The sequence below is a fragment of the Brassica rapa genome, chromosome A07 (genome assembly GCF_000309985.2).
Source record: "Brassica rapa cultivar Chiifu-401-42 chromosome A07, CAAS_Brap_v3.01, whole genome shotgun sequence".
Lineage (NCBI taxonomy): Eukaryota > Viridiplantae > Streptophyta > Magnoliopsida > Brassicales > Brassicaceae > Brassica > Brassica rapa.
This window is the reverse complement of record NC_024801.2, coordinates 22,471,885-22,497,517: the sequence shown is the minus strand read 5'-3', so window position 1 is coordinate 22,497,517 and position 25,633 is coordinate 22,471,885. Positions and strand designations below refer to the sequence as shown.

General features: G+C 30.9%; 4 protein-coding genes across 6 annotated transcripts; 1 reads left to right on the top strand and 3 right to left on the bottom strand.

Annotated features, from left to right (window-relative positions):
- Positions 1-1,150: 1,150 nt before the first annotated feature.
- Positions 1,151-4,036, bottom strand: LOC103830974. Of its 3 annotated transcripts, none has more exons than XM_009106799.3 (3): positions 3,217-4,036; positions 3,047-3,127; positions 1,151-2,958 (listed from the first exon to the last, which is right to left on the bottom strand). In XM_009106799.3, exons 1-3 carry the CDS (start codon positions 3,976-3,978, stop codon positions 2,953-2,955), a joined length of 849 nt encoding a protein of 282 aa, XP_009105047.2. In that variant the 5' UTR covers positions 3,979-4,036; the 3' UTR covers positions 1,151-2,952. The 3 variants fall into 3 exon arrangements, with proteins under 3 accessions (XP_009105047.2, XP_009105046.2, XP_033131424.1); XM_009106798.3 differs by having other exon boundaries at positions 3,047-3,114; XM_033275533.1 differs by having other exon boundaries at positions 1,153-3,127.
- LOC103830972 lies at positions 2,679-7,630 on the bottom strand. Its single transcript, XM_033275535.1, has one exon. The coding sequence runs from the start codon at positions 5,688-5,690 to the stop codon at positions 5,265-5,267; it is 426 nt and encodes a 141-aa protein (XP_033131426.1). The 5' UTR covers positions 5,691-7,630; the 3' UTR covers positions 2,679-5,264.
- Positions 7,631-10,001: 2,371 nt separating this feature from the next.
- Positions 10,002-21,449, bottom strand: LOC103830971 (adenylate isopentenyltransferase 1, chloroplastic). Its single transcript, XM_033275330.1, has one exon. It carries the CDS (start codon positions 14,712-14,714, stop codon positions 13,713-13,715), a length of 1,002 nt encoding a protein of 333 aa, XP_033131221.1. The 5' UTR covers positions 14,715-21,449; the 3' UTR covers positions 10,002-13,712.
- Positions 21,450-21,694: 245 nt separating this feature from the next.
- Positions 21,695-23,382, top strand: LOC103830970. The gene is made up of 3 exons (XM_009106795.3): positions 21,695-21,928; positions 22,008-22,285; positions 22,629-23,382. The coding sequence occupies exons 2-3, from the start codon at positions 22,064-22,066 to the stop codon at positions 22,935-22,937; spliced, it is 531 nt and encodes a 176-aa protein (XP_009105043.1). The 5' UTR covers positions 21,695-21,928; positions 22,008-22,063; the 3' UTR covers positions 22,938-23,382.
- Positions 23,383-25,633: the final 2,251 nt, after the last annotated feature.

Here is a 25,633-nt window from a genome sequence, read left to right as displayed (position 1 = left end):
ATTTACAAAACAATGAAGTCTAAAACCTTTGTGCAACAATGGTCGAAAGGTGAAAACAGAGGAAAGACAAAACAAGCTGGCTGTACGACTCAAGCGTTGATGCTTCAAAATAGTTTTGATCCCTTCTTATCGTTATGTCCAGCAAAAAAAAATGAAGTCTATTTGACGTTTTTACAAAGGAAAACTAACAGACGTCATATGAAATCAGAGGAAAAATATTCACAAAATGGTCAATTTCAAATTAACATATGTATTGATCAGGATACTTCATTAAAAGTCTGTTTGATGAAGCACAATTAATTTGAAATCTCCTTCGTGAAATATATCTGAAAATTTGAAAATCAAGTGAATAATTATTTAGAGATCCACTGAGAGTTCATGTATAGTTTTCCAAGCACTTCGAACGTCTAACTTAAGTTGAATGAAAGATACATACTCGTTAATAATTAAAAATCATCAAACATGAGGAAATTCAATAAAAATTAAGAGATTTTGAGATGGAATGATAGAGGAAATGCAAGATAACGAGTAGGAAACTTCATTTAAAATATCATTTGCAAAACTGATGTATAGTATTTTTGATACATTCTAACATGTTTTTATAAGGTGTTATCTAGTTTTCTACTTTTTGAATCATTTCTGGTCACAAAAACACTATGGATGGAGATTTGGTCGATGGATGAAAAGGTTCTCACCGATAGATTAAACTGATATGGACACAAGATGAAAAAATGAGTTTGCTATGCTGCCGGTTTGATGCTAATCCACAGTGAAATCAAAAGTTAACGCATGTTTTACTAACCAATGGTCTGTGCGGCGAAAAAACAGTGTTTTGTAAGTGGAATATACATTAAAAATGGAGCGACTGCTTCATTTGGATGGGAAGAAGTGAAAATATCTATTTATCTAATTTCGATCTATTATTTCTGAAAAACTCAGGCAGCTGCCTACAGATTCTATTATCATCGGTAAGAAATTTTAGAATTTTTATGTAAATTTTAATCTATAAAAATAATAAAATTAAATAAATGAAATAAAGTTTAACCAATTATCAACGTGTGTTTTTAGATTGAATCAGTGTACTCAGAAAAAAAATCAGAAAATATACATATAATAAACTTAGCAGTACTGTCCAAGATACTATTGCTGCTCTTTTTTTTTGAATTAAAAAGGGTTAAACCCGGGTCTATTAAAGACACAGACCTAACCTCCGGGTGGAGGTACAGCCCACGGATAGACCCTCTCCTGGGCATTCAAATGAACCGAAAGCAATAGCCCATATCCGTGTGGCCAGCGGGGTTCGAACTAGAGTTCGCCGTATACTATTGCTGCTCTTACCTCGGGTTTGTTTTCAAATTTTCAAATTGGTTGCTTTTCAAATAAATGTTGAAAGTATGAGAGGTTGGCTCAGTTTTTTCTTTTAGTTTCCAGCTTTCTAATACTTAGAACTGACTCCGATAAAATTTCACATAATCAAATTAATACCAGCTAGATATAACTATTATTTTCAATATTTAATGTAAACTAGGTGCTATAACTTTATTACTAATATATTTATTAGTTTAAATCAACTCAGCACAATAAATTATTATCCAGGTATTTAAAAAATTTAAATCAAACATCAAATTATTTATATATGAGAAAAACTTTCATTAGAAACATTCACATATTAAAAATATTTTAGAAAATATCTTTATGCAAATGTTTTTTCTTGATTAATATTTGATTATATTGTGTATTTTAAATTTTAATTTTTTTATAATAGAAAAATATTATTTCAAGATAATAACACAATATATAAAAATTATCTTTAAAAAAATATGATATTGTTAATATAAAATTCGCTTTTAATTATATAATAAAAATATATATAAGAATCAGATAACAACACAATATATAAAATTATCTTCACTTTTTAAAATATGATATTATTAATATATAATTATTTTTTAATTATATAATAAAAAAATATAAATTCATTAAGAGTAACAATGACATTAATTATATCTTATTTTAAAAATCTAAAATATTATTTCAAGATAACAACACAATATAAAAGAATTATCTTTATATTTTAGATAGATAGATATAGATCTAGAAATCTCAACTGCAAAATTTATCCGATAAGTATAAATATTATTTAATTAGTGCATTTAAATTATATATGAAATTCTCCGATAATGGAAACGCAATAACAAGATCGATTTTTAGCATATTATAAAAAGTAAAAAACACTACCATATTTGTTTTGTACGTTGGTTTGAAACAAGTAAGCTTTTACAAGTAAAGTCGATGATAACCGTTTGGTTAACTGGATTGAACCAGACCGGAAAACATAAAACCGCTAGGCAGTGAATCAGGCTCACGAAAACAATCAAACACGGAAAAAGAAAAGCACACACACGGAACTAAATAGGTCACTTTTCGTTAGCACACACTCCATGAATTAACGATGTAGCAGCTTCTTACAGAGAATGCACCCAAAAGAGAATCATGACGGCAAAAACACTCACAAAAAAGTCTTGATCAAGCGAAAATGTCATTGCGTTAGCAACTTAAACGATCATTGTTGGTAGGCAAGCGCGCTTGCAGTAATCAGACAATAGAGGGATGGTCTAAATAACACATGACACCAAAGGTCTAAATCTATGTATCTTGGATAGTCACAAAAGGCAAGATTTGGTGAAAATGTTAAATCCTCTATTTTAGGTTGTTCGTTTGCTGATTTACTGAAAAAAAAAAAAAAGAGAATATTCAAACTACATCAGAACCTACATACTTCTCCCAAAATCAAATTCTAACAAAAGAAAAGCTAAAAAAACAAAACTGAGAAAAGCATCTTAGGCTTCAACTTTCTGATATCAATCATATGATCACACTCCAACTTCAAGAAACTCCATAAGTCAGCAAAAAAAAAACCTCAACTAGAACCATCCATCATCATCGTCACCATCATCTCTACAGAATTAGTAAACAAATATGCATGATTAGTTACAATACGAAATAGGTCAAAAAAATAAAATCATGGGATTATGAAAGATGTTACCTTCCCCTTCTCGGCGGCATCCGAGACATGGTAGATATCTTCAGTAACTTCCTCACTAAAATAAAAACCTGGATGCAGCAACTGTAGCCATGTAAACAAAAAAAGCAAAGATTAAAAAATAAAAACCAAAATTCGAAAAAACTGTATCAAAGAAGAAGAGTTGGACATACATTGATCTTTTTCTGAAGCGCTTTGGGACGTTTCTTGGGTCGTCGCAGTGGTGCTTTACCCATCTTAATCATATCATCTTCCACCTCTTTCTTCGTCAGCGACAAGATGAACTTGCACCTTATCGACGTATTCACTTTCTCCTCCTCCACAAACCCAAACCCTAATCCTATAAACGAATCCTCACAGTCTCCTCTTCTCTTTCTTAAGTTCCACCTCTTCACCTCCGCCGTCTCTTCCGGCGGAGACACCTCCCTCTCCGTCTCCGTCTCCTTCTTCGGCTGTTCTGCTTCATCTTTCTCCTTCGTGTCCTCTTCCTCCTCTTTGTGTTGTCTAAATATAGATTCTCTCACCGTTCTGATGTCCGACATCATCTTCTCCCTAAACTCCTCGATCCCTTCCTCGCCGCCGGAGCCACCGTGAGGTTCGACCTTCACGCACCTCATAGTTTGCTGAGTTCCCCAATTCAAGTGCGGGAACCTGAAATTGTGGAGAGCCTTCTTCGTCGGTCTCTCATGCTTCCGGTCTCCCTCACCAGGTAACACCATTGATCGTCTTCTCTCTAGTCTCTCTCTATGTATATCTTCTCTCTTGCTTTCGATATTTGTTGTGGATGCTATGCTGCAAAGAGAGAACGGAGAAGGAAGTTTTCTTTTTATATGCGAGTGATAAAGCATATCAACCGTCCGATTGTTTGATACTGTCACAGCCGTTGATCTTAACCCACCGCCTAATCTCACGAGATCATAGCTCGGGTTTAGCATGGGCCTCACCGTTTACAGTTATAATTCTGGGCTTACTTGCATTACAGATTTTATTTATTTATTAGGGGGTTTTATTAAGGTTAATTATACATATTGCCTTCTAACTTAACTTTGTGCATAAGGTAATGAGCATGTTAGTTTTGTAATTGAAGCAAGTACTAATATCTTGTTTATCACTGTATAACCAACAAGTCGTAGCCTGGTAATCTGTTTTTTTTATTATGGAATATTGTTTTGGTCACCTTTTTTGTCATCCATAAAATAGATTCAATCAAAAACCAAATCAAGAACTATGTGTCCATGAGACCATTGACTCCGAACACCGCGTGCAAATATGTTTATCCTTGTATTTTGAGTTTATCTGTTTAAGGTTCATGTGTGATCACGAAAATGCTGAATATTTTCTTACATCTTCTACTCTCCTCTAGATATATTTCAAAAACATGTTATTCATCTGGTTCACAACACAATCTTTGCCAATGTTTGCTATGACTCTCAAATTTGAGAAACTACAAACATGATGTTCGACTTTTTAAACTATATTAGATGATCCATAAAATATTCAATGACAAAAGCCAAAAACATCAATGTTGAGGTTTATGGTTTGCACCAGGAAAGCCGAAGCTATGAAATGATAGATCCCAAAGACTTGAGACCATGATTAACCCGGAATTCTTAGAGTGGGGTTCTTAGCGGAAGTTAAGAAATTGTTTCTTAACTTTTAACTAAAAAAAGCTAAGAACCGGTTCTTAAAGTCCTTATTTAAAAACCAGTTCTTACTTTTTTTTAGTTAAAAGTTAAGAAACAGTTTTTTAACTTCCGCTAAGAACCACATCCTAAAAACCCCGGGTTAATCATATTCTAAGAAACCATTTACTTCAATTTTTTTTTCATTCCCCTTGAATAAAACACTCGATCATTTAAATAAACAAAAGATGGCAAGTAAATAATTGTCACAACTAAACAAATATGGAACATGGTAAACAAGTGGAGAACACACGATCTCATGATTCTTGTTATGATCTTATCATGAAAGCAGAGAGTTTAGTTAAACGTGAATAACTCAAAGACTTTGTAATCCTTTTGGAAGCAAATAGAGCACAAAAGCTTCACCTTTTTTTTTGTCAATGATTTGTTTATCTTTGTTAGGAATTAAAACAAAGATTTGTTCCCATGATACGAAATTTGATAAAAGCAGAACTATATTTTGTTCATATAGGAAGCTCATGGTTTCCAAATTGGTTTTCAATGTCACATAAGAAAGACAAGAAAATTGGGTTATACATTTACTCAGGAATGGTACCAAGCTTAGGACGCCAAGCTCGCTGGAGAAGCCGCTTGCTGATTCCCAACCAAACCGGTTGTGAACTAGCAGGTGCGTTCAACTTAGCTGCATTGGCTGCAAGAACTTCTTCTTTTGTTTTCCCCTTGGGTCTCTCCTTCACTTCTTCTTCCTCTACAGGAGACGAAGAAACGAATAAGTCTCTCAGTTTGCGTCCAGCTACGTCTTTATCAGCTGCTAATGAACGAGCCTGATGAATCAGCGGCTGCTCTCGACGGCTCGGCGGTATAAGACTGAGAAGCATCTTTAAGGTTGTCTTCTTAGGACGAAACTGTACCAAAGGACTTGTCCTAGGGCTTGGACTTCGTGTCGGGCTCTGTGGAACTTCACAATGCGTCGCTAGGAACTTGAATCTCTCCAACGTCGCCATGGAACTAGGGAATTCGAAAAAATAACTTGAGTTAATAATTATGTTGCCTCGTTATTATAGCTGTTTCCAAGTGAGAATCAAACCGTCCTTTTTATTCTTTTGAAGCAGTCTCTCTTCTCAAAAGTGCGTGCATTGAATGGATATTTTGTGGACCTTAAGGACGTAGTCTCCAATGAAATTCCAAATGTGTCATTATTGATGGTCTTTGCAGAAAATTTGAAAAAGAAAAAGTGTTTTATTTATTCTGTTATTTTATCTTTTTCATGTTGTTTGCACTTTTACTTTCTTCAATGTGCATAGAAGGAATCGTTTGCTCTCGTTTTTACCCCTTCTGATAGTAAAAGGAAAAGAAATCATGTGAGAGCTGATGTGAGCCACGTGTTTCTAGGCTTAGATTCATCTTCCTAGCTTTTAAAATGCTTGTCTTCGTACTGATTTTTAGAGTGTGACAATAGTACCTTCCGTGATGGTAACTAGTAGTTAATTCGTGTGCCATTGATTTGAAGAATAGTTCTCCATAAAAATCAAATAACTAACAAACAAACACACTTTAGAGCACTTCCATCCATAGTATTTAAGAGGAGATTTCAAAAAAAAATTAAAAAAACAAGATTTAAGACTTCTATATTGGGTAGGTCGCTCAAAAGCCTGAGAACCCTATGCAACAGTTTCCAAATAGATCCGTGAGTAAATAGTGGCTTGATTATAGACGCATTTTTTGGGGGGGTGTTTTGACTCTACTGAACTAGGACTGAATAATTCCGAGTTTTATTATACGACTAGAATAAGACATGCGTCTTGCGCAAGGTAAATTTATTTATTATATTTTTTTTTTATATTTGATCATTTTATTTATACATATACAATATTTTTTTTGTTATTATTATATAATTTCTTTCCGATGGATTGAATCAATTTTTATTAAAATTGTGGAACTAAACTATAATTAGTATATTTTGGATTGATCGGATTGGACATTAAACAAATTATGATACAAAAACCTTGTATTTTCCACCGAACACATTCTTGAAAAAAGTGAACATTATTGTTTATACAATTAAACTATTTTGACATTTATCTTCCATATGGTTTTGAAAGGTTTCATATCAACCATCTAATTGATACATATCATTTCAATCATTTTAGTCGTATGCTTAAGAAAAACTTATATTTTTGTAATTTAAAATCTTGTTTAAAAATTTAAAATATAACATATAAGAAAAAATCTAATATATAAGAAAAATATAATATATAAGGTTCCCTCAATTATTGTAATTTAAAGTCGTTTTAAAAAATTCAAAATATAACATACAAGAAAAACTTTATTTTTTATTATATGGTTAATGTGATTGTTTAATTTTTTAATAATATAAAATTAAACAAAAATGAATAATGGTACAAAAATTGTTATCAAATATTTATTATTCATAGTCATTATTTATCATATAAATGTTATTCATATTAGGTAATTTTGTAGTTTTTATTTAAAGGAAAAAATACTTGTCTCTTATATTATGGGTTAATATAATGTTTTTTAATAATTGGATTTGGACCAACATTTTTTCAATTGAATTTTAAGTTGCCACGTAAGCTAATTGACATTTTAATTAATTGACACCTAAGCAGAATCTCTTTTTAATTAGTACAAATTTAAGATTACAATTTTTTAAATGATCCTCAATTAGTATATAGGGAATTATGTTGATTAAATCTTTGATCGGTGAACGAGGGTATGTGGTATATATTGTTGGGTTTCTTTAACGACAAACGGAGAAAATGCAGATAGATAGTACCAAACTGGACTCTCAGTTCTACACAATAACTTCTCCCTGCTACAACTCGTACCAATCTTTCCAATAAATTTTTTATATTTCCTTCACGCAGGCCCATTACTTTGAGCCAGAGTCCACGGATAATTTTATTTCTGTTGTACATATTAATGAAGACTAGAGATTGACCCGCACGCCCGTGCGGGTGTTAATTTTTACGGTTTTATAAATTATTTGTTATTTTATCATTAGTGTTATATATTTAAGATGTGTCGTCGTATAACTAATTGTATTCAAAATATTTGGATTGAATCGGGTAATAAGATTATTTTTGGTACAAATATACACTCTTTTCAGATACATTGGTTAATTAAATATTTTTATATTTCTACACATCAAAATCAAAATCATTCAGACCCGAGAGGATCCAACTCAAGCATCATACATAAATTTATAATATCCAAGTGGCGCCTAATTTAAAAATCCAAAAAAATTAATCCCGAAAGAAACAACTTGTACCTCAATGAGTATCCGAATGTCCATACTTAACTGATTTTGCAAATAGATTAAAAAGGAAACTCTTTCTATATATTTGGCAAAAATAAGAAAAATAGAAAGAATTTTTTGTTTAATAAAATAGTTATATGAAGTGAAATATTAAGTAATAATAAATGTAATACTTTTTAATTATTTTTATTTAAATTATTATCTTGTTCATATAAACTATGCCTTTGAATTATGTGTTTTGCTATGTAATTTTTCACCAATTGGAACTAAGACAAAAGAAAGTTTTAGTAAAACATATTAAACCAAACTATTAACCATATGCAAAACTCGGTTATCTTACATTTTTATTTTTTTTTATAATTGCACAAAGTTAATATTGATTAACTAATAAATAAAAATCTACATTATTACTTTTACGGTAAATATAATTAATGATGTGATATATTGTTAAAGTAATATAATTAATGAAATTACTAAAATAAAACTATACTTATATTTTTATACATTAATATTTGTTTTTCATAATTAGTGTTTTATATTTTAGATATGTCGTAATATAACTAATTGTATTCAAAAGATCCGGATCGAATCAGATAATATGGTTATTTTTGGTACAAATATCCAAACCCGTTTCAAATACATTGGTTATTTAGATATTTTAGGGTCATATACATCAGAACCAAACTCATCCAGACTCAAAAGGATTCAACTCAAAACCTACACATAAATTTATAATATTCAAGGAGTGAGTAATTTTAAAACAAAATAAAACGATACCCGAAAGGAACGACTCGTACCTAAGTGGATATTTAGTGTTCATGCCTAACTGATTTTATAAACTAATATAAATGATATTTTTTATGTGTTTTGCTAAATTAAGTGAAACTGAAAGAGTTTTTTTATTTAGTAAGCAATTATATTGAGTGAAAAATTAAGTGACAATGAATGTAATTCATTTTTATTATTTTGATTTAAGTTATGATTTTATTCACTAAACATGTTTTTGAATTATGTTTTTGGCTACGTAATTTTTCACTGATTGAAAAAAAAATGTTATAGTAAAACAAATTAAAACAAACGCTTAACCTTATGCAAAACTCAGTTATTTTACTTTTTTTTATTTTATAATTGACACAAAACTAATATTGATTAACTACTAAATAAAATCTACACTATTATTATTATGGTAATATAATTAATGATGTGAAATATTGTTAAGACAATATAATTAATATGAGTGAAATATGGAAATACAATTAATGTAGTACTGCTATCTTCGTTTCCAAACAATTTTCAGTTATAGTACTATTCATGTTTCCAAACATTACTAAAGTGTACTTCAGTTTTAATAATATAGATACACACCGTTGTATACAAAACATTTCCACCATAAGTCGCATGTCGCAACTATACGCTTAAGCATACCGTAATTATTTGTTTGTCATGTGTTAAAGTTTGACTTTTAGTTATTTTCTTCTTTTGACAAAGTGGTTTGACTTTATTAAAGATGTGGAAATGTACAGAGAAGTACGTATGTGTATACATAAGAGAATGCCACAAACTGGGATTAAAAAAAAGGTTCAAAGAAGTTCGTACTTTGATCGTAGACCTTATTGTATATGGACAAAGATCGAATAATCTGATAGAAGGTGATAATTATATTTCCATTTTATGTAAAGCTGTCATTTACATGCATTTAGACAATATGGAGATAAAGTGAAGCTTCCTTTTCAATCAGAGGAAACGCAGATCGGATCAAGCGATATGAAACAAACTACATCGTGTCATAAAACCTTTTAATCAATAAACCTTATGTATGGTGTTATAGATCTCACTGGCAGAAAAAAAACTGTGGACATCAGGAGTTCCTAAAACACATAGCTATTGTAAACACCAGGCCATTCAAGCCAAAACGTTCTCTTGATTTTTTATATTAAGCTTTATGATTTACTTTCCTCAATCATAGATTACAAATAAACTTTATGTCTTGTGCTTGGCAAACACTGAATACCAGATTTAATAATCCCTCAGTTTCATATTAATTAAGTGTCATTTTAGATTTGTGCACACAGATTAATAAAATATTTATTTTTGCATATTTTCGATATAAAAACATCAGTACCCATACACATAATCATATTTCAACCAATGAAAAAATAAACAAGAAAATAAAGTTAATAAATTCTGCATCAAAATGCTAAAATGACACTTATTTTGCAACAGAAATTTTTCTCTACAACGACACTTAATAAGAAACAGAAGAAGTATAAATAAACTGATGTGCGCATATAATATAAGCCAATGATTAATATATATATATATATATATTGCGTATATAAATATAAGCCACTGGAATTAATATATACTCGATCTTTGTTTCTAAAAGATCAATGTTTTAGAATTTTTACATTTTTTAATAAAACATATTAAAACTTAGCTATAAATGCGTACTTTTTGTAATTTTATATTTCTTATATTTTTAAACCATAAGATTTTAAGAAATTCAATTAATTTTCTTAAACTTCACAATTTCTCATTATTGGTTGACTAAAATTACATTGAAAATATAAAATATGTATCTTTTTGAAACAAAAGTTTTCTCTAGAATATGAATCTTTTAGGAACATAGAGAGTACAATATATGGGAGTATGGACTATTTACTCTAATTTTAACTAGGGCAATACACAATCTAACAACTACTGTGCATGAGGGGAAGAATATATGAGTTACCTAGGTACATGTGTTCATTTCTTGGATTGGAATGAAATAAATAATTACATGATCTATAATATTCAAACTTCAACTACCATATACATCAGTTTGTGCTAGGCAAACACTGAATACCAAATTTAGATATAAGTAAAATGGCGTACGTATATCTTGTCAGAGGGTTTAGATTCATGCACGGCAAAGTAGGTGTGGAACATAAAGTCATGTGAGAGATGTATGAGAATCTCTCAGCCATTATGTATCTTATGAAGAAGATTTAATTGAAGTTAAAATACTATTATAATAACTATCACCAAAATGGGGTTTAAAGTCCAAACAAATCATTACAGAGATCACTGGTCGAATAAGATCTATCTAAGATTGTCTTTTAAGATTTGGAGGATTTCGTTTTGATTAGTATTAGTTGTCATAACTGACTTCAAGTAAGTTGGTGGGCTGACTGAATCGGATATTTTCTTGCGTCTCAGGTTTGCAATTTTTTTTAAATCTCGGAAGTATTCTATAGACTTATGAGAAGCTCAGACTAATCTCTAAAAAGTATTACAGCTCACGGACGAACTCACACTTCGGATATTCAAATTAATTCTAAAACATGGTTTCATATCCGCGTTGTCACAAGGTAAACTGTAGTGGGTTCCCTTCGAACCAGTGTAACTTAGCTCACCGAAATTCGCCTACCACTAAACCACAATCAGATTTGCAAAAATATATTATTTGTTAAGATTTCATATCAAAAATTTGAAACACTCAATATTAAAGTTTAAAGCATTTTAATCAAATCATTTATAATCAAATGATTTTGAATTGAAAACCATAATAAATCAAAATTTAATAAGGTAACAAATTCTCATTTGTCGCACCAATAAAATAGTTTAGAAAAGGTAGATCCAATTCAATTTAAACCGATAAAAATATCATCTCAAGTGGTGAAATATCATCTTTAGGGGTGTGTTATGGTCCTTCATAAAATTCTGAAAAAGTGTTAATATGTATTAGATTTGAATCATCAGTCTATTCATTAAAATCTAGTTTTGAATTAAAACTCATTATAAACTAAAATTTAACACTAGTGACTCTGTATTTATTTTAGTATCTTAAATACTAATCCTTATGTTTCATAATATAAGTAGTGTTAACAAAAGGACTTTGTATTTATACTATTTGAACCAGAGTAAGGAGTAAAAAGTTGGCTTATAAGCCACTCAAATGAGATGTTTTCCATCTTTGCTAGCAAAATTGTCATGATCTTGCCATCACAAATAATATAACAAAATAAAGTGTAAACATAAAACAAAGAAATCTTGAAAATTAAGACCCAAGAATCATAAACATATATTTAAGACATGAGATATTACGAATGCATTACATGAACTGCTATTAACAGTGGCTACACAATCGTAGACCATATAATAGTGTTTAAAAAAAAACATTAAAGATCTGAATGACAACATGTGGAACAACGGCAATACGGTCCTAATATTAACAAAAATCATATAGATATATATATATATATATAAAAATATTTTTTTTGCTGTTAATTGCGGTGCGGTGTAGTGCGGTTTGTAAACATCCGGACCCCAAGTTTAAGCGGACTGTGATTCAATGCCAATCATCTAAAAGTTTAGATGAATAATTATATTATTACTTAAGCGGTTTAATGGTTTATAAATTATAATAATATACTAAATATATACCCTATCATGTATATTTAATATCATGATCTTTAAATAATAAAAAATATATTTTATTTTCATTCTTTTAAAATTTAAAATACTAATTATCATAGTTTAAAATTAATAAATTTTCTATCATTTTATAATTATATAACTTTAAGTGGTTTATAAAAGAAATTATTATTGTTTAGGAGGTCTAATGCATAAATGTCGTCTTTTTTTTTAATGCATAAATGTCGTCTGTCTAAAACTTTTAACACACTGTTATAGACAACGCCTAAATCACTAATAATTTCATGTAACTTCTATTTCAATCAATCAATTGTAATTTGTTTTCTCTCGTAACTCTGATCGCGAGGTCTATCCTTGTTGGAAGGTAAATTCATAGAGCATTTGCTCATTAAAGATTGTCAAATCCACTTACAAGGCCGTGCGTGGATACAAGCTGAGGCATAGACCTCGAGATCATCTATAATAGAATAATACACTGAAGAAACATTCACATTTATTTAAAAGTTATTCTGCTATAAAGGAAGGAAATAAAAATGAGTTATAAATACTTTTAGAAATATGTAGTTTTCGCTTGGCTGTACCCAACTAATCACTGAATCGAACTCCCTGAACCTGTCATGGCTATCAAGTCCGAAAATTTACATCAAAGAATTTTATGGCATTCTCTAGGACATTTGTTTTATCTTTTCCCTCTCTTTTGTTTCATGTTGTCCCCAGACTTATTTCACTTAACTAAATAAGAAAATCAGATAGCATTTGGGTTCTTCCAATACTATTGAGTATTGTGACTCATCGGCTTAGAGTTTCAGATTTTGTAAGACAAAAGTTTCAGTCCTATCTTTCACCATATTATTGTAAATGCTTCAGGATACAAAGGGCATTTTAGTTTCCTTCGCGATATTATTTGTTGTCAAGAAAAGAAAATAATGACGCATAGAGCCTGATACTGAGGTTTGAAAAGAAGAGAAAAATAAAAAGTAAGAGTTTTGCAATAAGAAAAAGAAAAAGGCAAACAGCAAAAAGGTTAGTTTTGTTCTGATGCTAAATGCAAAGCTTAACACTCAGTTCCTCTGTCCATGCCGTTGCTTCCACATACACACACACACACACATTTGTGCAGACTAGACAAACAAACTCCTAATTTCTAAAGATCAAAACCTTTTTCTTTCTTTTTTACATTCCAAAGACCAAAAATTTTGGAAAATAACACATAGGAAAATGAAAGGATTTTTGTATTTTTTTTTTTTGAAACATGGGATTTTTGTACATTAATTTGAAAAATAATAAGAGATCAAACCTCTCATCAAACTCGTAAATGACAAAATTGCTCCTAATCTTCCACCAACAGCCGATTCACAATCTTTACACTTGGCTCCAAAACTTGCTCCTCCCAAATCCCTCTCCACTCTCTTCTTCTTCTTCCCATCAAAACCGCTCTAAACGACGCCGTTGCATCAACCCTCTTAATATCCCAACCTGCATCTCTCAGCTTCTCAATCTTCACTACCTGTCTCTTCGCCAACCTCAACGTGTTCTCTTTGATCTCCTCCACCACCTTATCGTACGCCGCTCTCCTCCCTGAATCCCACTCTCCCTCCTTCTCCGGTGGGTACATTTTGAAGTAACCGTCAAACTCCGGTACACCAATAGCTTTCCGGATCCCAACCCGGGTCGTACTCGCTTTCACCGGGTCGTAAAACCGGGACAGCTCTTCGAACATACCCGAGCCCATCATATCGTCGACACGTTTCAAGAGATACTCGAAGAGCACAGTCTCCGACACATCTACCCATATGAAACAGCAGTTGTAACGTAACTCCCGAGAGATTGAGCTTGACCCGAAAGGGTCGATCTTCGGATCGAAACGCTCGGCGAGTAGCGCGTGGACCAATGTGTTAGATCCGCCGGCGATGATCGGAAGCTTTTTTCGGGAGGTTATATCGGAAACGGCGTTTGAGGCGGCGATACGGAAGCCTCTGGCGGTGAGTTCGCCGTCTTCGGAGGGGAGATAACCGAGGAGGTGGTGGGGGACGCCGCGACGGTCGGGGATGGTAATCTGATTGGTGGTGATCTCTAGTCCTTTGTAGAGTTGGATTTTGTCGGAGTTTATGATCTCTGAAGGGAGACGAGTGGCGATATCGACGGAGAGGCGTGATTTTCCGGCGCCGGTTGCTCCTAAGATGACGACGATTTTGTCTTTAAGGTTTTGGGGACGTGATTGGTCGTTCATGCGTACGGAGAAGGGGAAATGAGAATGTGAGGAGAAAGACAGTGACGTTGATGTCGTCGTGAAGTGGTCGGAGATTGTTGGGAGGAAGTTGAGTTCTGTCATTAAGCACGGAAAGAGACAAAAACAGAAACCTGTGTGTTTTTCTCGTGTACGGGTTTTGTTTATGTTTTTCTTTTCACTTCAATGGAGGTGGTCGAAATCTAATGCGTCACTACTTCTGTTCTTCTTTTCTGCTTTTTGGGTCTGAAGAGGGCTTTCAAATAAATCAACGAAATTCATGTTAGCAAATTTCTTTAAAAATAAAGACAGTTGCATGATTTTTATATCTTTTAAGGTTTTGTATTTAAGTTTGTAATCAGTAGACCAATATGTGAACAGAAGTATATATAGAACCTAGAAAAATCAGAAAGGCAAAGTTAACTTTCAGGTACCCAACCTTTTAGTACAAGATTATGTTTTGTACTTCTGTAATAACAAATGTGTTTGAAAGTATTTTGTGTGTTTATTGTTTTGGGCTACTTCAGTGTATTTTCATCATTTGGAATAAACAAGGACAAACTTAAACCTATTTATTTTTGGTAAAAAACTAAAAACCAAATCATTTTAAATCACTCTATTTTGGCGATGATACATACCTTTTCCAACGAAACTTGAATCTGGGACTCCTTACACATCTATTAACTTATTAAGTAACTTCAGAGTTTTAACCACTATATTAACTCTTAGTAGTTCTCTCTTTTCTCTAAACCTAAGAGTAGTATTAACTTATAAGCAATTATCTAAATAGTTCTCTCTTTTCTCTAAACCTAAGAATTCTTCATATCTAAAGTTTGTATGTTTCTTCCGAATACCGAAACACATCTTAGGACTCGATAATTTTTTTTTTTTTTTGGTAATCAAAAACTGGAAAGGATGCATATATAGTTCTTTACATATAAATTTAGATACTGCGCGAGACTAAACGAACTCTCTGCCATATATTATATCACAAAGGAAAGAACTCTGCGATCTAGCTTGAGACATATGCGTGATTCGATCTTCGTATTACGAGAATCGATAGTTTATATGGACTTTTACACGATACCAAGTCATAGTTACATAATTCACTTCAACTGCATGTTCTCACACTTGAACAAACCTTGTTGATTTGTTATCCTATGCACCGTACAAACACAACGCCTTGGGAATACTATATGCGCTTACGTTGAAGCAAAGATGATTTCTTTTGTTTGGTCCGAGAGGCTAATAATGTCGACGTATGCTACTATCATCTTACTAGATAACTTCTCTTGTGGGTTACATTTTTCTCTAAAATAGAGAAACTATGTACCATTTTTCTCTATATTGAAATACAAAATAATATATAGGATTCTTTAAAAAGTGTAGAAATGGGTAAGAAATAGTTCAAATCTATTAATTATTTTATAAACTGTATGCCAGTGTTTTCACAAAGTCAATCCAATACGAGAAATTATATTGCTTATTAACACTAATCAGGTTTTCTTTCTTTTTTTTTCTTTTTTTTTTAGGTTTTCTTATTTATATAAATAACTAAAACTTTCCTTTTCATCTACAATTTACATTATCGCCAACTATTATATGATATTATCAAACCTTAATCCAACTAGACTGAAATTTTAAATTCATATAGCTTACAAATTATATGAAATAATACCAAACTGGTCTTTTTATGTCAACTGATTCAGATGGATCCGTAATTTACGTATACACAAATTGTTTTTATATAGCATTGAAAACCATAGTTTTTATATATGAAAATACATTCTGTGAAATTTAAATATGAATATGATTAACCAATTGTTGAACTGGCATAAGGTTTAAATTCTCATGCACACATGCATGTCTAAAATTGTACGGTCATATCTTGATGATCTTATATGTGAATTCTTTAAGTTTATAATGACAACACCCGGCGGATTTGAAAAAAGAAACTACAATGACAATGGCAATGTCTAGGGTAGATTTTGTTAGTTTCATATATGCGTACTTTTTCTTGAAACCTATATACATGTGTGTTTAGCGTCAGACTATGATTAGTGATTGTACGGCGAAAATTTAATTATTTGAAAACTTTCACAAATAATTTGACAATGACAAAGAAAAGTTGGACAAAGCCTCCACTTGGCTTCGGCACAACTCAAACGCTACTGTGCATTCATCATTCAGGACTGTATTGTACCTGTATGAAATTAATGTTAAACAAGTGGCCCTAATCATGATTAAGTGCCGTAGATCTTGTCTCTTCTGGTTATGAAAAACTAGATTATAATCATTATATAGTCTGTACTTTCGTTTTAATATAATAGTTTTATAATGACACAAGATACATCGAATAATTGCATATTGTATTAAACAATCAGTCATCAGATTATGCAAATTAATGTAAAAAGTATTAAGAAATATTACTGAATATCTGACTTTAATTTCTAAATCAAACGGCACAAAAAGACGATCGACTTTAATTTCTACAGTTATTCAACACTCTTTTTCTTTTAACATTCCACCATATTATATTTCATCAACCTAATCATTCAATACTCATTTTAATTGTAACATCTATAATAGTTTTGTTTAATAAAATTCAACACTATATCCACAAATTTTTATATATTACTACATATAATAAAAATCAGTTAAAATTAAATTTAAAACTTAAAAGAATTATTATTGCATTTTATTTCACAAAAGATGTTTAAAATACGAATACAAATTTATTGAAGAATAACTAAATAATTTTTAATGTTTTTTTCAAATAAAATGAATTTCTCAATAAGTCGACGGCCTTACACCATTGAAATACTTCTAATAAACTAGCATACGTATAGGATACACCAATGCTAAAACCTTTTCTCAAGAGATCTTCCAAACTGTTGGGGTCCTTACTCTGGATGGTCTTCCCCAAATTTTTATAGAATAACAAAAATAAGAAATCCTGATATGATAATATAAAAACAGATTTGGTTACTATCAAAAATCTTCAGTCACCAATAAAATAAAAATTGTCATGGTCTTATCAATTTATAATATGATGGAAAAATCTTGTTCATGTTTTGATGCACTTTACTCACAGAGTAAACACTTGATGTTTGGCTCCTAAACCACCAAGTGTCTTTAGTGGACTTCACTTTTGTTTTTTCAACATGTTAGAATAAATCCAACCAAGTTTAATTCACTTCACTTTTTATCATTTTAACATGTTCATTGCACTTATTTCACAGTTGAATAACAAAAATCAAACTTATAAAAGAAATCGAAGGGATTAGACAAGTATATGCGTACAGATATTTGATGCTACATGAAACAACACAAATGATGTATACAGAAAATCAAACTTAGTTCCAATGAAATCCAAGCTTATTGGATCAAGGATTTAAGAGGATTTCATTTTTTCTAAATCCCCTCCATCTAACATTTATAAATTCTATATGAAACTCAAGCTGACTGGATAAGACATTTGTATAAGTTCTCTTAAATTCAAGTTTGTTGAAAAATATAAATTTGTCAATAAAATCTATCAAATGATATTTGCTGGATTTGAATGATATTATGAAACTTTTTTAAAAAAATAAAAAAATTTACATCACAATTTTTTTTAAAAAAAAAATCAAACTATTTGAAATGAAAAATATATGTTTTAAAAATCGATTTTAAAAACTTTTTATATATTTCATAAAATGATAAAATATCAAATTATAGTAAATAAATATCCAAAAAAAATTTAAAAAAGTTTCAAAACACTCTGATTTTTTTTCAAAAAACCTTTAAACTTCTAATAATTTTTTTTAGGATTTACTCAAGTTTGGATTTTTTTTTGGATTTACTCAAGTTTTGGATTATCTCAAATCTTTGATTCAATAAGTCCCACTTAGTTTGATCAAAAAAAAATAAGTCCCACTTAGTTTGAAAAGAAAAAAACAAGACGTGCTTACTTCATATACGGAAAAATGAGAAACACGAGTGGGCTAGTTACAGATCCCGTGGTCCATTTAGTTACACTTTGATCCTCAGGTTTATCTGGAAAATTGGGCGTAGAAGCCCAATGGGCTACTCCAGAAAAATAGTATATGATTTATGATTGTTTTTCTGGCTATATGATTTAATAGAAAAAGTGTTCTTTCTGTAATTAACATTATCTGGAATAAAAAAAAAAAGAGTATGTATCCAAATTGGACGTATTTATGAAAGTCGATATGCTCATCAAGTGGGGGTGTGACACTGAGGGTGGGTAAAGGGACCCATAAATCAAAGGCAATATACGCTGACGATATTCATTCATTATGGAAAGAGTTATAATCATTTTGGCTTTAATTTTCTTAGTTAAATTAACAATTCGTTGGTTCAAAATAAGTACACTTGACAAGTGCCGCGTCGCATGGGAATATGAACAACTCAATAGCATTCTATTCTATTGTAAATTTTAGGATCTTTTTCTTTTATGATATAAAAGTAAATTTCAAAGAACTAAAATTTTGCATCATTTAATATATTTGTTTGCTTAGTAGTGCTGGCATCATTTGTTGATGTAAAAATGAATATAATTTCCTTATTTGCAAACTTTTCAGTCTCCTAAAGAAAAGCTCATTCTAGTCGATCGCACAAATAAAAAAACAATTACAGTAACAATCTGTAATTAGTACTTTAGTAGTATATACTGATATTAAAGGTGACCTTGAAACGTGGATCGCTAAACGCTTACTGTTCTTTTTTGTCGACAAACGTTAAATTGTTCAAACATGAAACTAAGTCCAAACGCTGCAAAAAAAAAAGGTCCAAACAAGCCTTTTCTATCGTACACGTGCCTTATCTCAACGCGAGTAGTTTGACGAGTTCGCGTGTGACTGAAGCAAAGCATTTTGCGTTTGAGGCGGTGAAGCTGATATTTTATCAGTAGATATTTTTTTGTTAAATAACACACAGAAAGTTGGAGAGAAAAATAAAAGAGCATTAAATTTTTTATTACAATAAAAATATTCGAGAAGATCGCATATACCGATGAGATTTCTCATGTGAGCAAGGGGACCGCTAACGTGGGTATATGATATAACAAATTGAATTAATTGTTTTATATACTATTTTATTAATTTCTAAACAGCAGAAATAAAATAATAATTAAGGTATAAGATCTACTGTAAGGTGCCTCCCACACTCCGTCCCCTGCCTTTATCCATTGTTCACCATAACCATGTCGTAATAAACATTTTCTGAGGAGATCTACTGTAAGATGCCTCCCACACTCCGTCTCTTCCCTCCCTCCAGTGTTCACAATAACCGTGTATAAACATTTTCTAATATCTTCCTTTAATTTAATTGATTAAGTGGTGGAACTAAGATTGATCGGAAATGTAAAGATAGTGGGAACTATTTTTTAGTAATTTATTATTTATTCATTCTTACACAAGATCTATAGTTTTAAATATTAAGCGTATTCACATGTCTCAATAATAATTTATGTTTATTTAGCAAAAACTGCGGTGTACATGACAATTATGATTAGTAGAGTACTTCCTCCGTTCCACAAAATAGACTTTTTAATATTTTCACACATATTAAAAAACACATTAAATTTATATGATAAACATATTATTTTCTGTAATTTTTAATAATTTTTAACCAATAATAATTAAATAAAATCAATTAATATTTTTGAAGTTTACCTTTCTCATAGAAACACACAAAAAATATATCTTTGTGAAACAAATTTTTTTCTTCTAAAAAGTCTATCTTTATAATTAAGGATAACATTTCAGTTTAAATTTGGATTCGGTTTAGTGTGTTTGAATGTAAAATGTTTTTAATTAAAATCAACCATAATTGGTTTGGTTTAATTTTTATTCAGTTTGGTTAAGTTTGATTTTAGTTTGATTGGTATTCGATTCAATTTAGTTTAATTTAGTTTGTGTTTCAAAAATTTAATCGAATTAATTTTGGTTTTGTTTTAATTGGATTACAGAACATGTATAAAATATAAATAAATCAACATTTGACATTAACTAATAATAAAATTGGTTTTGATGGTAATGTCTAAGATTTTTGTTTCTAATTTTATAATTAGTTGTGTTTTCATTTATTTAGAAATAAAATATATAAATTTATGTTTAATTGTTTAGGTTAGAAAATTAAATATAATAAATATAATTAATAAACAACTCACTTTTGGTTCGGTTTGGTATAAAATCTTCAACCAAATGAAACATATATTTTGGTTTGGATCGTTTCAGTTCAGTTGGTTCGTCTTTATCCCTATCCATAGTACTTTCTCATATCAAACAAATATATTAAAAGTTTTAAAATAAGACGAGAACAAATGGAACATGGTAAATATAATTGTAAGAATTCTGATTTTAAAATTACAGTAATATATTCTTATAAAACCAATTAGTTTTAATAGATAAATTACTTTTTATTTTAATAAATTAAATAATACAAAATTAATCATTTAAATTAATCAATAATAAGAGTTAATAACTTATATTATGTCTTCATTAAACTTATAATACAACATAGCCGTCAATACTAAACCAAAAATTAAAAAAAAAACATCAAAGCCAACTCCCATAAAAACTCAACTGTATTTTTTCTTTGAGTATATTAACAAAGTTAGTTTTGTGTTTTTTTTTGTGGGATTATTCAGTATATAGTTATATACTACCCTAAATATAAGTCTTTCATTCCCAAAAGTGATATAGTATAAAATATCGATAATCTCTTTTGCAAAAAAAAAAATATCGATAGTCACTGAAATTGGCTAATTTCTCCTCGCTAATCTGGTCATACTAGGAATATGAAATCCTTTGTAACATACTAACAAATATATTCTTTCTAGTTCTTTTTTTTGTCAACTCTTTCTAATTCAATTGTCCGAAAAAAAAAACATATCTAAATTTTCTAAAATACACATATAAAAATAGTTTTTATCAAAGTCATATCCAGACCTAGGAGGGCGCTCTTGCGGCCGAAGACCTAACCGCATTTCTTTCGGTTGATATTTATCACAGAAAAATATATAATATGATTTTAGAAAAAATAACAATAAAGTAATAAAATTTTGAAATGACTTTTAATAAGGTAGTATGGCCCTATAAATGAGCAAGGCACTGCTTCATGGCTCGTCTCTCTTCTCTCGCCTAACACTTACCACACACTTTCACGCCTTTCATCATCCTCCGTTCTCTTCCCAAACTTCTTTTTTCTTCTCAGTTAAATTTTTTTTTCTGTTCTCTTTTCAAATTAAATCTATGTTCTAGCTCGTATCACCATAGCTCTCTGGCAATAGAAGTTGTACAGTTAAGCTTAAGGTAACCCTTAGATCTGTTAATCTTTGTTTTGGTTCAGATCTATAATAATATAATCAACTAATACGTTACATATGAACAGGTAAAAACAAATTTTCGTTTAATTTTTTGGATCGATAAAAAAAAGGAAAGAAAACGATGAATCACTGGGCGGTTCAACCAAACGCTTTCGCTGCCGGTGGAGATCTGAGGAACTCCGTGTCAGTGGTGGAAAGAGACCAAACTGTTGTCGTTTGTCCAAAACCACGTCGTATTGGTCTCCGTAACCCTCTCCACCATCCATCTCGGTCTCTGCGCTGTTACAGCCACCAAGTTGAATCCAAGGCAGAGACTGATATCTTAGATATCATTCTGACAAAGGTATAATCTATTTTTGTGTTCTTGTTAGGTGAAGTCTGTTTATCAAACTGGTTACGTACGTCTTGGTAGATCCGTAGAAAGTCAGTTTCTTGATTATTTTAATTTTTAAAAATGGAAAAAAAAATAGAGAGTATAATCGTGTACGGTTCTTGATAATTAAAAAACATGTGAACTTTGTTGAGTTTGAGACTTGTCTGAAACTTTAATTAAAAAGCCAGGAGATTTAGATTAAGACGTATCGAGTTAAATCCTTACAGCACATAAGTGGGGCCCAGTCAGCACATTCACGCGTCATCATAAATTTTTACAAATATATTAAAACTCTTGTTGTGGTTCATGACAGGATGGTTATGGTACGGAACAAGTTCATCAAACGCAGGTATTAGACTCGCCGTCCCCGTTTTTATGTGGGTCGCCGCCGAGCAGAGTCGCTAACCCATTAACACAGGATGCTCGATTCAGAGATGAAATCTCTTCTTCGCCGATCTCGACTCTGCTGGGCCAACCTCCCTCGTCTCCTTCTTCTTCTTCCTCTGGGAGAAAAGGAGGATGTGTTAGAGGCAATTTTGGTAACAGCCCAGCGGTCAGGATCGAAGGGTTTGATTGCCTCGATAGGGACAGTAGAAACTGCAGCATCCCTGCCTTGGCTTAGAACCACCCTCAGAGAACTACACACACTCTGTTGAATTTAACTTCACAAAAACCAGTTAGTGAGTCGTACATAATGTTGTTAAATGATATGGAGATGTGTGGAATTAATCTTTGAGGGAAGTTGAGAGAGAGAGAGAGTACGAAAGATCGACCATTTGGAGTTTTTTTTTTAATTTTCTAAGAGTGTAAATAGGTAACGGAGTAAGCAGTTTTCTTGGGTTAAGTATGTAGTATTTGTGGTCATTTTGTAAAGTATTAATATGTGGAAGGTCAAGTTCTCTTCTATGGTTATGTAAAGAGCTGGAGATAGAAGAGGATGGTATTTTGGGTATTTCCGTTTGTAGTTTTTTTTGTTGTTGTTGGAGTGTCGGTTACGAAGATGAGGAAACAAATTTGTACAAAAAGAAAGAATTCAAATGATATAAAATATTTACTTTGAAAGTGAATCTTTATTACTTCTGAGGAAAGTAAAAGAAAGAGGTTAATGAGTGCAAAAAGCTGTGAGCTATGAAGTGCCATGTGTTAGATGAGCGTTGGAGGCCAATTCAAAATATCTGGTTTGGTCTAGTTTCACTTTCGTGTAAAATATCTTTTACTCTTTGCAAAAAGTAAAAAAAAAAAAATTGTGAATGGTATTGTAATTTGTAAGGTTGATTTGTTACTTTTCATGTAAAATTCAAATTTCTATAAGAAGAATCTTGAACTTGTAACTTGGAAGGTTGAAATGGAATGAAAAATATCAAGATCCATTAGTTTAGCTTAAGTTATGACTTGAAGGTGTTAAAAGTAAATGTGTGAATATATTCGTGATAAGATGATGTATTTAAAAAATGTGGTTATGGAGAGGCACAAACAAGAAACGAACATGCGGTCTCAGCATCTTCTGCGCTTTTGGTTACAAGAATATCGTCAGATCTGTGAAAGTCTGACACACTGCAACCGCTGACCCATCTCTTTTTATTTCAATTCTTTTAATAATTCCTTTTTGGCCGAAAAATATTTATATTGTATCTGCTTTACTCTTAGCAGTAAACATGCGCGTAGCGAGTTTTTGCAAAAAGACTTTTCTGTATTAATTAAATTTTGTTTTGAGTTTATTTTTTTGGATTTTTATAACATCTTATATATTTATTTCTTTTACTAAAAATGTACATATCATTACCATGTGTGATGAAAGTTTGGGAACAAGAAACACCTTCTATATAACTAAGTTCGGCTCAAAATATATATGGATCAAGTGCATAATCAAAAACAATTAGGGTATTTTGGGCACAAATAAAAAATTTAAGACATTTTTTTTGCAAGAAATCAAAACTCTAAAACTTCCATTTATAAAGAAAATTTGCAAAAAAAAATTATGGGTCTTATGCAATTGATCCGTCCACACAAGTCAAAAGCCGGTCCTGCTTTTATATTTAAATTTATGTTATATTTTGTTAGACCAATCCCTAACTAAATCTTTTCGGGTTAAATTTGGAATTGATACTCGTTTAAGCAGGACAGATATAGGTTTAGTATTTTCTTTTTGTAATCACAAATAATCAAACTTGTGAATCAAGAAAATGATTCAATCTAAGGTGAGACGGGTAGGATAGACACGTTTGTCCTCCTTTCTACCACTAAGGGTCATACGGAATAATTGGCGATATGTTTAAGAGTAGTGAAATTCATATTTACTTTGATTTCGGCCAAATAAATTCTATTATTGATTAATTTACTTTGACAGATATGTTTAAGAGTAGTGAAATTCATATTTACTTTGATATAGTTTTAATTTTTAATTTTATTATTTTTTCCACTGATTAATTCTCATTCTCTCTCTCAATTACTTTAGATTATGCTCATTTTTTCCAATTACACTCTAAATATGAGTGAGAAAATAGCATTGTATCAAACATAACCATATAATACCAGAGTATATTTTTTGTTAAAAGATTATATTTTTGTTGGAAACCACGAAAAATATATATCGAAATATTAATAAATAATAGTAATTTATGTTTTCAACTCAAACACAGTTTGAGCATGTTTTCTCTATTCTGTGATTTACATCCTTTTAAACCATCTGTTGTGATAAAAAAAATTAATGATGAGTGTTAGAAATAAAAACATACTGATGTTTTTCTGTGAAAGAACTATACCAAAATTTTCAAGTAAAAAGTTATCTTAAAAGATTCACTTGATTGATTCAGCATTGCTGAATTTATAAAAATGGACTAAGAATTGGAATTCTAGTGAACTGACGACCGGCATACAGATGTTACCTTACAGTATATCATAACATGTCAGATAACAAACATTTATATAAACGCGGGCGCTATATTGGATCTAGATCCGATGACTTCAGAAGTTCATTGTCTACCAAGGGGATTTAAAAAGATTAGAATATTACAAGATATATACTCCGAAGAGGTGGTTTGGAGAAGAGAGCAAGCTATTATACTAACTATTAATATTATATAGTATTATATTATATACTTTTTTCTTGTCAACCGTATTATATTATACTTCTATTTCAAGTTAAAGTTGACAAAGAAAAGACATGTTTTTAGAAAACTAAAAACATAAGAAGTAAAGAAGTTTCGGAGATGTTTTTCTTTTTTGAACTACAGTTTGGAGATGTAAATAGTGAAAACATGTGAGGCGCCGAGAAAATTGACCAAAGGGAAAGGACGATGGAAGTTGTTAAGTTTTGTG